The 13,944-nt window shown below is 54.6% G+C and overlaps 1 protein-coding gene across 1 annotated transcript in view; it reads left to right on the plus strand.

Annotated features, from left to right (window-relative positions):
* The first annotated feature begins 2,989 nt into the window (after positions 1 to 2,989).
* The window catches only part of EPHA8 (EPH receptor A8), a 53,444-nt gene continuing 42,489 nt past the window's right edge, over positions 2,990 to 13,944 (plus strand). The window contains exon 1 of the mRNA XM_065854914.2: positions 2,990 to 3,159. Within this exon, the coding sequence (XP_065710986.2) occupies positions 3,030 to 3,159 (130 nt within the window). The 5' untranslated portion in view covers positions 2,990 to 3,029. The remainder of the gene's footprint in view (positions 3,160 to 13,944) is intronic.

Consider the following 13,944-nt stretch of genomic DNA (forward strand, 5'->3'; position numbering starts at 1 on the left):
GGTTTGCTGGTGGCCCAACACGGAGTGACATGGGTCCTGGAGATGGTGCCATTCCCTTAGTGACTGCCACCCATGCTGCTTGCACCAGCCCTGACCCAGAGGCACCTGGCCCTGCAAACGCTGCAGGAGAGCAGAAGTGCCTGGGCATCGCTTTACTGACCTGGGGGAGCAGGGACACGGGGACAGGCGGGTCCGCCTTCCCCACTAGCCCAGGCACAGATTCACCCTTGCAGGGCTGTGATGGGCAATCCCTGGGCATAAAGCTGAGTGGAAAGGGCAATAGACACTCAGGTCTGAGCTGCTGAGTTAGCGAGGAGGCTGCGGTCTCCCTGGTAAAATGCACAATAACCTGAGTTGTGGTAAAAGGTGGTATAGCTGGATTCGTCTCCACTCCCTGTCTGAGATGTGCTTTCCTCTCTCCGCAGCATCTATAAATATCCTCCCCATCTCTGTGACAGCCAGGTGCAGGACCACGTCTGAGGGCCGTGGCGGCGGCAGGGGACTCACTGAGGACAGGAGGCAGCAGAACGCAGTGAGACGGGGGAGGCAGCGGTGGGCGCGTGTCGTGCCCCGTCCAGCTCAGCCCAGGGACAGGTGGTGGGGAGCACGGGATGCAGGTGTGGAGAAAGGTGTGGAAACCTGGTGTGATGCCCTCCATGTGCCAACTTCCTGGGCTGTTTGGGGTTCCTGGGATGCCTTGTGACTGTGTCTGTAGCTGCACGTGGATCCTGGTTCAGAAAGGATCCATGATTCCAGACAGGAGCATCCCAGGCCCTTTGAACAAGTACTCACATACCCTACCAGTGCACATGCATAATTATGCACACATGGCACATCCTGAACACAAAACCAAGTGTCCAGTGAAACCTGGATGCCTGTCCCTATCCCCGCAGCCCTTTGATGCTCTGTGTGCGGGCACTGCGTTGTGGCATGCAGTTCACACTGAGCCAACACCATCCTTCACCAAGGCCCAGCACCCTCCTGTGCACACCACTGCCTGCAGGCACCCCAGCACACCCCATCCTCCCTCTCCAAAGCTGACAGTGTATATGAGAGGCCTCACATTCCCTGGGAGGGATTTGGGGCACACTATTCCGGAGTCACTGTGTCCTGGCTCCTGCAAAGCCACTTTACACTCTGCCCTACAGCTGCAGCTTCTGTAGGATCTTGGGTCACAGCAAAGGCAAAGTCCTTGGGGAGGTGCAATATCAGGTAGCCGTGAGCACCTCTGCAAGATCTGGAGGACACACATTCCTGGGGCTGGAAGGGGACCAGGGAACTTGGGAGCCTGTGTGACTGCTGGGGTAGTGCTCCAGGGGCTCAACCATCATGGCATTGGTGCTGCTCTGGGCTTCCTGGTGGTTTGGTGTTATTCAGGAAATCATCAGCACCGACCCCTTTGCTCCAAGGCCCACTGCCCAGCTGCACCCCTGCCCTGACAGCACCACTCAGCCTTTTCCAGCTGCCTTGGGAACTGCCAGAGTCCTCCCTGAGCCATGGTTGTACCCCTGCTTAAGCTGCTCTGCAAGCCCATCCCACGATACCACTGATGACAGGATCTCTCCAGCACTGTCTCTGGACGGACGGCTTCCCAGACAGGCAGAGCAAAAAACCCAGAGGGACCTGGCACCCTGGGCTGTTCCCAGGTGCTGGTGATGAGTGGTGCAGATATGTCCCTGCAGGCACAATCCTCATCTGCTCTGAATGGGGAATTGTTGCCACCATGTGCTACAAGGCAGGCAGGGAGCCCCTCTCACCCCAGCACACAGGAAGCAGTGCTGTGAGGTGCCCCAGCATGGGGTCCAGCGTCTGTGGGGAACACACTGGGATCAAGGGCAGGATGGAAGGTGTGCAACACCCTGCCTCCCTCCCCAAGCCCACTGAGCAAGCCTCGGGTGAGCTTTATCCAAGGGATGGCCTGACACTCAACAGAGAGGGTTGCCTGTCCTCCTGCATGTGCCTTTTCCTGGGGTGAGGTGCTAGGGACAGGAGAGGGCTGCAGTCACACATCAGTCCCCTGGCCACGAGTGAACAACCCCACCACTTGTGGCACAGGTGGGAGTCAGCATCTGTGGTTACCATGGGCAGTTATTAGTGATCATTCAGCATTTAGATGGGGAAACAGTCGTGGCTGCTGTAGGGGGTCTGTTGACAGATGCCGAGTGTTTAATGCTGAGCAAGGTACTCGCACGGCTCGGCAATTCTGGTGGCTCCAAGCAAGAAGGATGCAGAGGCTTCCTCAGCAGGGCAGTGGGGAGGATGCTCGGTGCTCCCAAGGCAGCCCAGACCCCTGTAGCAGGGCAGCCCTTGCCCAGCACCTGCCATTCCCCCCCCACCAGGACAAGCTGCATCCTCCTAAACTCTGCTTTTGAAGGGCTTAGCCCTGTCTCAGGTGGCCAGTGCAGCTTCAAACAGGCTGGGTCTTGTCAGCCCTGGCTGTGTTGTTCCTTGGTCCCACTGCCTCCCCTCAAGGGTGAGCAGAGGGTGTCTGTCCCAGGACAATGTGGCATGAAAAGCATCAAGAAGAGGGATTCTGCCTGTCTTCCCCGGCCCTAGACCTACAAGGGGAACACATGCAAGGGGTTTTCCTCTCCATGCATCCCAGGACTGGAGGGTAACCCTGTCCCCTTCACACCTGACCCTGACTGAGCATGGAGCTCCCCACCAGACCACAGCTCAGGCTGCAAGTTTGACTCTGGCAGCAGCTGGACGAGAGCAGCAAAGAAGGATGAGGAGAGTGGGAAGCAGCGGGGGCTGCTGAAGCATCAGGAGGGAGGGAGGACGGATGGTGGGGGGAGCCGGAGCCCGCTGTCCCGATGCTCGGGCTGGGTACAGCGTGTGTGTGTGGCGTGGGAAGGGGGGCTCGCTGCAGAGCCCACCCACCCCATTGGCTTGCGAGCGGTGACGGGCAGGCTGCTCCCTCCCTGCCGAGCCGCTTTCCTGTGTGGATGCGAGCAATGTGCGCAAAGTGCCTTTGCATGAGCCGGCGTGTGCCGTAGCTCCGGGCACTTGCTCGCAGAGGTGCTGGAATGAGCAAGGTGGCTCTGTCCCACGACTGGTGGCCCCACCAGACCATGGCATGGGCACAGAGAGATCTGACATCCTCGCTCTCGATCGTCATCGCTTTGGCTGCCTGCCTTTCCGCCACCACCAGTGAAGGTAGGAAATGGGGTGGCCCTGGCACAATGAGCCAGTGTTGGGGGAAACCACGGGATCACTGTGGCTGTTTGGATGCACCTGCATGGGCTTGCTCGCTCTGCCGGGCTCAGCTTCTCCCTTCTCCCAGGGGAGTGCAGCTCCGGTTCCTGCCTGCGTGAGTTTACTGATCCCGGAGCTTTTGCATTGGAGGCTAAACTTCAGAGCTGGGCTGTGGACTTGATTTCTGCAGCAGTGCTGCCAGCTCTGCTTGGCCTCCCCTGCAAGGGCTCTGCTGCAGCATGCAGGGGTGGCTGCAGAGGGGACGGGGACGCAGGCACCAGCTCAGCCATGGCTATCCCCGTCACCAGAGCCGGCGGCAGTGCAGGGCCGTGCGGGCTGGCCCATGGTGTGGCTGCAATGGAGCGAGTGGGTGGGCACAGGAGGGTGTGCGGAGGGTGCAGGGGGCTGAAAGGGCACTCGGGTGGGGAACTCGTCATGAGGGAAAGGGCCAGAAACTTCCTAAGTGGGAAGCAGGGATGCAGCCAGGGACCGTCTCCCAACATCTCGGTGTCGGCCACGTCAGGCCTGCTCCTGCCACCCTGACACTCCGCTTTGCTGCTGGTTGCGGTCGTCCCTGGCCCTTGTCAGCAGCGCAGCGCTGCTCCGGCATCTTGGGCCCCCCTTGGCTTCGGCAGAGCTGCTCCTGCTGCCTGCCACCCACCTGCTCGCCTGCCTCCGTCCGCGCTGGCAGTGGCGGCACGGCTGCTTCCCAGGTCTGCTGATCCTCATCACCCGGCGATCTGCCGTTCCCACTCCTGAGCATGTCCTTGGCACTGGCAGCAGCATCTTTCCTCCCTTCTGCTACGCCTGAGAGCCACAACTAGCACAGCACTCTGCAGCGAGTCCTGGTGCTGGTGTCCCTACCCAGTGACAGCAGTGGCACCCCTCCCTTCTCCTGTCCCTGCATCCCTGCCACCCTTCCGGCATGCTGGGCCCAAAGGCTGGCACCGCAATGCCTGGTGCACTTTGTGGCACCCCACCAGGCTGGGTCCTTGAGGTTACTGCCATCTTCTAACACCCACTCGCACGTCCTCTCCCACCCAAACAGTCTTCCTCATCCGTATTACCCACCTCCAGCTATTTGCTGATCCTAACCCTGTTTTCTGCCAGCCATCCGCTTCCTGGCACTCCTCTACTCCTTTCCTCATCGTGTTTCCTGCCCTTGTGGGGGATGAGTTGGACTCTCACTGCTGGGGACAGGCTGTGTGGGTGCAGGATGGGACCCCAGTACCCCGACATCCCCAGCCCTTGCTCACACTCTGCTCCATGGTGCAGTGACTTCCCTGTGCCCCGAGCCCTGGGCAGAGTGCGGTGAGGCTGCTGCTGGCGCTGCCCCGGGCTCTTGGTGCTGCAGCCCTGCAAAGCCAAGCAGCCCTGTCTGAGCTGGGCCAACCCTGGGCATTGACAAGACGGGTTGGGGCCTCTCTGCTTTCCTCTGAGAAGGAGATCACTGTCTGCTGGGGTGGGTTTTGCGGTGTCTGTGTCAGTCAGGCGCTGGACTGCTGTCTGTCTGTCCCCACTTGGGAAAGACCCAGGTTTCCCCCAGGACTCTGGAAAGGAAAGCTAGTCTCAATAACAACCTTGGTTGGGGGGATGCGTGGGGCTTGGGATGAGTTGGGCTTTGGGGAAGACCAAGAGGGATGGGTCTGGGTTGTACTGGGTGGAAGGTGCTGGATGGCATCAGGACAAAGTGCGGGACCCTGCAGAAAGCTGGTGGTGCTCTGTCCGCTGGCCCAAGGATCCTCGTGCCTCCACAGGTATTGGGACACCGCTCTGCGATAGCACGGGGCAGCTCAGTGCCAGCTGGGCCCCACAACATGGATCCAGGAGACAGGGATATGGCTGCGGGCTCCTGACAGCGCCCAGTGTCTTGGGGTGTTGGGATGGGCTGATGGCAGTGTCCGTTCCGTGGCGATTGCGGTGCCGATCACTGAGCACCCGAGCATGGAGATGGGACTAGAAACGCAGAGGGATGCACAACGTCAAGCACAGCCCTGGTGTCCCCTGTGCACCGGTTGTGCTGGGCTTTGCTACCCCATGGCACGTGCGGGTGCGAGGGTGCAGCCGCGGTGCGCGCAGGTGCTGACCGGGACCAACGCTGCTCCCGCAGCCACGGCCCGCGCCTGGCCCTGCATCTCCGGCCACGCTGCCCAGCAAGCGCAATGCTCGTTTAGGAGCTGCAGAGTAGAAAATTACAGCCACAAAGCAAATTTAAGGCCGGTGTGCTTTGCACTCCGCGTGTGCGTATTGGGAAGCAATTGGTGTATAAGGATGTACGTTAACCTGAAGAAATGGCTTCAAACTGATTTTCTTCCCCATCTAAGAGCTCCCAATGCCTTTTTCTTTCCTAAAAGATTTGTTCCAAGAAGTTTTGAGCTTATATTTTTTATTCCTTTCAGTCTAGTGTGCAGTGAGTGCTCTGGAAATGGGAGGAAAAGGGAATCGCCGTTCCTTGGGAAATCCCCACATTTCAGCGCGGCAGCCATTGCAAAATGCCTTGAAAGCCAAAATTCATATTTTTTCAAAATGAGTGAAAACGTGCAGGATGCGGAAGATTTTCATTTGGAACACTGAAAAAATTTTGTCTGAAATCGTTAAATTGCTTTAGAGCAGGGAGGGACAAAAATTATTTTCAATAATATGAAGACAGTGTGATAGACTAAAATCACACTGTGTTACATAGGCAGAAATACTAAAACGGGTATTTTACACGACACCATGAATTAAAGTTAAATAATAAAATACGAAATATCTTCTTTGTATTGAACAAAAATCAGATAAGCAGAAATTACCACATTTGGGGCTTGGGCAGGGGGTGACAAAATTGTGCTTTCTGCCAGAAAATGGCACTTCAAATGCTGCTGCTGGAGTCTGCAGCCTCCCAGGTGATGCCTCAGGCTCAGCTCTGCCCTCCGTCCGCGAGGTGGGCGACCTTCATCCCCATCACAGCACAGACCCGTGGCCCGCGGGTGAGCTTGAGCGGTACCTCGGTGCGAAACATGGTGCAGCGAGGAAGGGGGACGCGGGGACATCGCCCCAGCATTTCAGGGCACGTAGGAATGGCTAAGGCAAGCGACGGGTGACGGGGACAGTGTGATGTACAGGGACCATACTGGGGAGGATGCAGAGCTGATGGCACAGGGATGCTCTCACTTTCCCCGCACCATGGGGTTGGTGATGGAGACGTTTTGTTCCTCCCTGCAACAGGGATGCACGGGCGAGCAGCGGGGTTGCTGCGCTGCCGAAATCGGGGGCCAGGGGAAGGGTTTGTGACAATCTCCCCTGCTAATCTCTCAGTTGTAATCTCATTAATTGTCCCTGAGCACAAACAGGAAAAGAGGTAAAAACTCATCTGCGCATTTGTTCAATACTACTTTTCTACCCTTTCTGTGGCAATGCCGAAGTCGGGGCTGCGGGAGAAGCAAAGCTCTGGAAGGGAGAGGAAATAGCGTTTTCAGTTGTAAAGAGGCTGCGAGGATGCCGTGTTTCTCCGTAAGAACAACAAGAGGTTTTTCGTACACAGACTTTTGGTGGCAGGCGGATGGAGAAGCATTAGTTTAAAACAGGGAGTTGATTTGGGATGTGTTTGAAAAAAATAAATCATTTCTGGGGTGTGTAATTTTTTGATCGCTCACAAAATGCTGACATAAAGCGAATACTTCCATGATTTTAGGCAGACTCATGGACTATGTTTTCGGTCTAATCTTCGTTTCCATCCTTCTTATATTAATAGCTTATAAAACTTCCAGAAAATCAAACCCCCAAATTTGCAGAAAAATAACACAACGATGCACGAAATGTGCTTATTCTGTGAGATTTTTTTCCATTCTCCTTGAATTCTCGTTTCCTGAATTCATGAGGGGTTTATTTACAGTGAAAATAAATGGGCACTCATTTTGGTGACAGAGGAAATAGATCTGATGTATCCGAATTCAAGCACAACTGAAAAACCATTGAATTGCTACAGGAACGAAAAAGTCCCTATTTTTTTCAAATGATGAGAAATGATTAAGGAAAATATTTCACCCAAAAGAAAAACAAAACAAAACAAAACAAAAACCCCCAAATGAACCGCAGCCCCGAAAGGTGCCGGGCTGGGGAGGGAGGAGCGCGGCGTCCCGCGCGTCCCGCTGGGGTGGGCGTCTGCGCGCCGGTGCCGCCGGGCAGGGCTCCGGGGATCGCCGGTTTCATCCAGGCATCCTGACACCTCTGCTCTTTGTTTTGTTCGGATTCTGTGTTTCGTACGTCCCTGCTCGCCTTGCTGGCAGCCTTCGGTGCTGCCTTTATCTCCGGGGGCAAATCCATTCATATGATAACTCTATTCATACCCTGACAGTTTTGATAGTTTATTCTCCTAACCCCGGCGTGTTTGCATGACCAACTCTCAAAATTATTCTTCTGTCACAGAGAAACAATTAACCCCTTCGGCCCTGGCGGTTCAAAAGTGAGCGGCGGGATCACGCAGTCGTATTTATTTTGAAAAGAAACAAAAAGCCACCCCCGTCCTGCCTGTGCAGATGTAAGGTCACAAATAACCACATAAAGGATGTAACTCTGTTATAGATCAGGTCCAACCACACCAATAAAGCCTAACAAACTGTGTTTGGCCCAAGGATGCTGTCCAGAAGGATATTCAATGTTTAGCTGCAGACACCAGCATAGGAAGAGTGATCACTGCCTTTAATAATTTGTGCTAATGGCTCATCAGCCTCCGCCTTAAAAAAAATGGACTCTTTACCCTCATACGAATTTTCCTGTCTTCACCTTACCACCCTTTGGTCTTGTTAGGCTTTTCTTACTTAAAACCCTGTTTTTCTCCCGTCAAAGTACGCTCAGTGTAATCAGGTGCCGTGCACCCGTTCTGGGCACAAGCAGATCGGGCTCTGCGGGTTCCCCTCCCGTGGTTTTTTCCCTCAGCCCCGGTATCGTGGCTGTGCCCGGAGCATCTTCACCTCTATCTCCAGTTTCTCATATTTAAAATGCTTTAACCACGCCAGCGAGTGGTAACATCTCTGGACAGACCAGGTCCATCCCAGTATCAAGGGCACACGGAAGGCACCAGATCCTTCCTCAGATGCAATACTTTTTGTGCTAGGAAATTCTTCCACACAATTTTTAAGGACTCTCATGATATTTCATTACTGGTGGCAAGAAATATTCAGCCTGTCCTCTCAAATGTTTTTAGTATTGGTATTTTTGTCCGTGAAAGTGTTCCATTTTAGAAAGCTATTTTTAAGAGAGCAAAGAAATTGCCTTTAAAAGAAATTAACTCGCTTTAAAAATGTCACTGGGGTTCAAGCAGCTAAGCGTGGTTTAGAGTGGCCAGCCGGTGTGAGAGCGAAATACGTACTCAGAGAAATTAGGGAAAAACCATCTGACAGCCTGAAAAACTGCCATCCAAAGCCCCTTCAGATAATCCAGATAAGTGAGCACATTTGGAAAAATCCACATTCCCCGAGTGAACCCTCCAGAGAGGATAAAACTCGAATCTCTGCCAGGGCTGCTGGACGCGGGACTCAGCGGGAAGGGCACGGTGTCTTTTTCAGGGCACTGCAGGGTTTGTCCCGCTGATGGACTCTTGGGCTCTGCCACAGGCACAGGTGTCCAGCACCAGCTCCACCTGGGTCACTGTGGGTGGCATGGGAAGTGGTTGAAGTGACACCAGGGAGTAACAATTTGGGGTAAGAAACCTGTGAAATTCCAAACAGGCAGGAGACAACCGAGCAGGCGTGTGGTGTGCAGGTGAGGAGTGAAGTGCTGAGGTGCCCTGGGAGAAGGATCTGGGGCTTGCCTGGCATGAGCTTCAACTCCCAAAAAACACAGCAGGAGCCAGAAACCTCAGCAGCTAAAGATGAAAGTGAATTAGGACCTTTTTTTTTATACCCCAAAAACTTGAGGAAAGAGAAAAGGGAGTCAGGACTGACGTGAGGACAACGGCACAAACCTCTCTGAAAAGGGCTCGCATTTCCCTGAGTCTGTACTACAGAGGTTTTGCTTACTGAGAGCAGAAGAGGTGTATTTTGTGTTAGAAAATACTCCAGTATAATTTTTAAAGACTGTCACAATATTGCATTACTGGTGACATGAGATATTCAGCCTGCCCCTGAACCTGGTCTGCAGTTTGTTGTGAAGTGGCAAGTCCTGGTCCAGGGGCAGGTCCCTCACCTGTTCTTCGAGCTCCTGGCTTTGGGGACACTGGCCAGAGAAGCAAGAAGCTGTCCTTTGACAGTGTGTGAGTTGAACACATCAGCTCACACGGGGCTTTAGCCAAACGAGATGCCAAGGGGTGGCTGTGCAGGGTGCGGGCTCCTCACTGCAGATGGACGAGCCCATGTCACCTTGCCATCCCTTAGGCTGGGGACATTGTGATGGAAAGGACTCGCGTGACTCTCAGATGGTCAAACCCAGACCTGGGAGTACCAGGCCGGCAGAGCTGTCCCCTGGGTCTGCAGGGACCCTTCAGGTGCCCGCGGTGCTCCCCAGCGCTTCCCCCTCCGCAGCTTTGCCGCAGTCCTGCCCCTTCCCCTGCTCGCATCGGATGTTTCCATGGAATTTCTTCCCTCCCTGACCTTTCTCACCCCCCACCGTCCCCAGAGCCTTCCCACCTCCTCCTCTGGCTTCTGCCCTGAATTACAACGAGTCCAGCAGCCCCTGGAGCCCAAAATAACTCCTTCCCCATCGGCACAAGCTCCTGGACCAGGGCACATGGAAACGTGCGCTCACCCCATCCTCAAGCCCTCGGACAACCCATGTGTTTTAACGTTTGCAGTCAGCTATTCATGTCCAAGCTGACCACAGCACCGTTTACACCGAAACCTGTGTGTGCCCCAATGTCGGGGTGCACACCGGGGCTGTAACACCCCCCCGGAGGCGGGTGGGGTGTGCGCTTTGATTTGGGTTGCCTAAACCAGCGAGCTCAATTCGCCCCACTCAAACCAAGTTGGAAACACGAGCATTTTTACATCTGTATTTTCTCACCTATATTTCTGAGAGAGAACATTTTTTTGTTGTTTGGCTTTTGATATGGGTGATTTTCAGGGGAAAAAAATGCTGCCTTGCAATTTCAAGGTTTTCAGCCTCGGAAATACTTTATTCAGGCTATTTTGTTTTGTTTTGTTTCATTTTTTACATTATTGCACGGCACTCCAGTCCTAGCACAGGTTACGCTCTCGTGCTGCACATTATCTTACACGATATCACGCAGGGTCTGGAAGGATCAGGTTGATCATTTTATTTTTAAAACCTGAACTGCAGCTTTTTGTTAGCACTGATTGAACAAACAAGCTTTCTTCCTACATCAAAGTATCTCCTGCTCCTGGTATACTGAAAAGGGGTGACCCTCTGGGCAGTCCTTACGGGTATTACCGCTCCTGATGCATTACAAAATGATATAAAATTAAATACAGAAAGTTCAGAGCAACAATCCAGAGGTCTGAGAAGAAATCCTGAAATGGGAATTAGGGCACGTCCAAAAAGCAGCCACTGCTTTTTCGCAGTAATTGTCTGAAAATGTTTCTTTTTAATGTTTTGTTTTCAGCCTGACTCTGGCATTTCCAGAAATGTGGAAATCCCACATTCCTGTTGGATTTGGTGACACGCTTTGTATCTACCTGCAATGCTTTCCTAAGTTTCGTGCCTGAGGCCAGCGGGGGCCAATGTGAGCACCATCGGCGCTGTGCACGGAGTTCGCGCGGCTCTGCGAACCCGCAGCTGCTGGACAAAGCCCACCTGGATGTGGCCTCATGCGGCAGAGCACTGGGGCGCATCACCCCACGGCCGCGGTGCCGACCCCGATCCCTGGGGCGCATCACCCCACGGCCGCGGTGCCGACCCCGATCCCTGGGGCGCATCACCCCACGGCCACGGTGCCGACCCCGATCCCTGGGGCACATCACCCCACGGCCACGGTACCGACCCCGATCCCTGGGACACATCACCCCACGGCCACGGTGCCGACCCCGATCCCTGGGGCACATCACCCCACGGCCGCGGTGCCGACCCCGATCCCTGGGACACATCACCCCACGGCCACGGTGCCGACCCCGATCCCTGGGGCGCCTCACCCCACGGCCGCGGTGCCGACCCCGATCCCTGGGGCACATCACCCCACGGCCACGGTGCCGACCCCGATCCCTGGGGCGCGTCACCCCACGGCCGCGGTGCCGACCCCGATCCCTGGGGCGCATCACCCCACGGCCGCGGTGCCGACCCCGATCCCTGGGGCGCATCACCCCACGGCTGCGGTGCTGACCCCAATCCCTGGGGCACAGCCCCTGCGCACGGCTCCCAAACGGGCAGAGCTGACCTTCCCTCTGCTGCTTTTATCTCGAAGCCCCAAAAGCTGGCTTCATGTGGTGATGAATAAATGACTATTTTTCTTGATTTAAATACAAATATTGTCCCAGCGATGGGGAAACTGAAAGTGAAGCATCCCATCCTGTCCCCCTGCAATGCTCCAAGGCCAGTAAGACACAGCTTTGTGCTCGGTTTTGCTTCCCAAGTTGGAAAGGTCGTGGCTGCCTATTCAGCATGTCCCTGGATTAAATGGTGGGACACAAATAGCTGACCCACCCCGGCCCCACCTGCCCCTTCAAAGTCCTGCCTGAGCTTATGAGAAATGAAAGCCGCTGGCTCTTGTTCCCTTCTCTCAGGGAGCCTCTCCCTTCCCCTTTCCCAGAGCTTGACCCTCTCTTTCTGCTGCGGATAACCCTCCCCATGTCGTTCCCCCAGCGAGTGGGGCTGGGGCTGTGGGGCTGGCGTGGGCTGTGCAGATCCACGCGGGGCTGTGGGGGCTGAACCCGCCTGTCTATGGGTAGCAGGGAGCAGGAGCTCCTAACCAGGCTGATAAGAGTTTAATTATCAATGCAAAAGGCGTTGTTGCATGGGGGGGAGCCTTGCTGTGAATCTTGGGAGGCCTTTGAAGTTGTGATAGAGAGGAACTGAAGCCCAAGGGAACAGGGCTGCTCCCACTGACCCTTCCTCCCCACGCCTGCGCTACAAAGCCCCTGCCTGGGAGGGAGATGGCAGAGTAATTAGAGTGAGGACCGCAGTGGGTTAACAATTAGTGAGGGAGCTCAGAGCCCTCTTTGGTCCCCCACTGCTCTTCTAGAAGCTGGGGCTCATGCATCCCACAGCTAACAACCCCAGGCTTGTCCCACCACCCCACTGTGCACCTCGGGCGGGCTGAGGGTCCATGGGCTCCCCTGGGCTGGGCAGCCCTGGGTCTCATGGCACCATTCCCAAGCCTGTGATGCTTAGATGTGGGATCCAAGGTGCCTGTGCCTTTGTTTGTAGGGTTGCAATATATCCCTGAAGAAGCTGCAGTCACCAGCACAAGTATTGGGAAGGGTCTCTGAGTGCTCACTCTTTCTGCAGCACAAGAGATGTATGGACCCAACTAAAATGTACATCTCCTAGATGCTAGTCCCTACCTTGGTTTCCTCAGTCATCCCAAGCAGTGTTTAGAATTTGGTAGATATGGGTACATATAGAGATACAGTTACAGATATAGATTAAAAAAAATTAAATAAAATAAAAGGTTTTAATTATACATGTTCATCGTGTACATACACCTAGTCTTTGACTCCTGCATAATCTGCATGTGTGAGATTGCAATGTGCACTACTCACGCAACATTACATGATGTAACTTTAGGAAGGAGCGAGTAGGTCTGCCTTGCGTGAGACTCCGGCTCAGGACCCCAGTTGATGCTGGGGAAGCGACCTGCTCACTCCTAGGTGCTTCCATTTGAATGGGCAATCAGCCTTGACAGCTTTTCCACCAGTGCGAGAATTTCCCCTGACACCTCCTGGTGTTTTGGCTCAATACGCCGAGCCAAGGCCAAGGCACAGAATAGGGAAAATACAAAATGGTGCTCGGGAAAACAAAATGGAGCTTGCAGTTTGAGACTGATATGTGCAGACAGTCCATAACATCAAACAGAATTGCCCAGCTGTAGGAGAGAGGTCTCCCAAACCGGCACGTTTTCTGAGAAACATTTCGGCTGAAAGGGCTCCTTTGTGCCCGTCTCGCTCACCCTCCGGCATCCAGAGCGGGCTTTTCCCGAGCATCGCCCCCGGAGAAGTGACACAGCCAGGAGGTCACCTCCATGGGGCCAGACGGGGTACTTGTCGCATGCAATGCTGTGGGTTCCCTTCGGTGTGGGTCTGTAGCCTCTCCCTGAAATGGACGGTCGGGTTTTGGGTGAGTATTGGTCTCCTCGTATCCAAGCACAGCGTGTAACAGTTCTGCTCAGTGGACGCTCACATCCACAGAGAAATGTGCTATACAGCGAGTTAACACATGAGCTCTTGGACACGCAACACCTTTACATTCGTGCAATGCCCACTGCAGTGGGCTTAATGCATGGAACTCCTATGCACTTGGTTGAAATGCTCGATCAGAAATAAAATAAGTATCTTAGCCCTCTTCATGCAAAGAGGCATGAGCAACCTGCTCCACAAGTGTACTGCGGGGAATGCATGCTTGTCTAGCTATTCGTGAACCAAAGAACCCAAAAAAAGAGACAGCCTCCTCATCTATGTGAGGTTGGTGACAACCATATGGTCCACATGGTGGGATGGGGCGTAGCAAGATGGCTCCAGGTCCCCCGCACTGCTGTGCAGACACACCATGTGTCCCACCACGCCTGTTCCAGCCTCAGCGTCTTTTCCCCGGCGCAATGCTCCAGCTGGACCCCAGTCTATGGAGGCTTCTCATGCTGCCTGGACAGCAGGAAGAGGCAGA

The sequence above is a fragment of the Patagioenas fasciata genome, chromosome 23 (genome assembly GCF_037038585.1).
Source record: "Patagioenas fasciata isolate bPatFas1 chromosome 23, bPatFas1.hap1, whole genome shotgun sequence".
NCBI lineage: Eukaryota > Metazoa > Chordata > Aves > Columbiformes > Columbidae > Patagioenas > Patagioenas fasciata.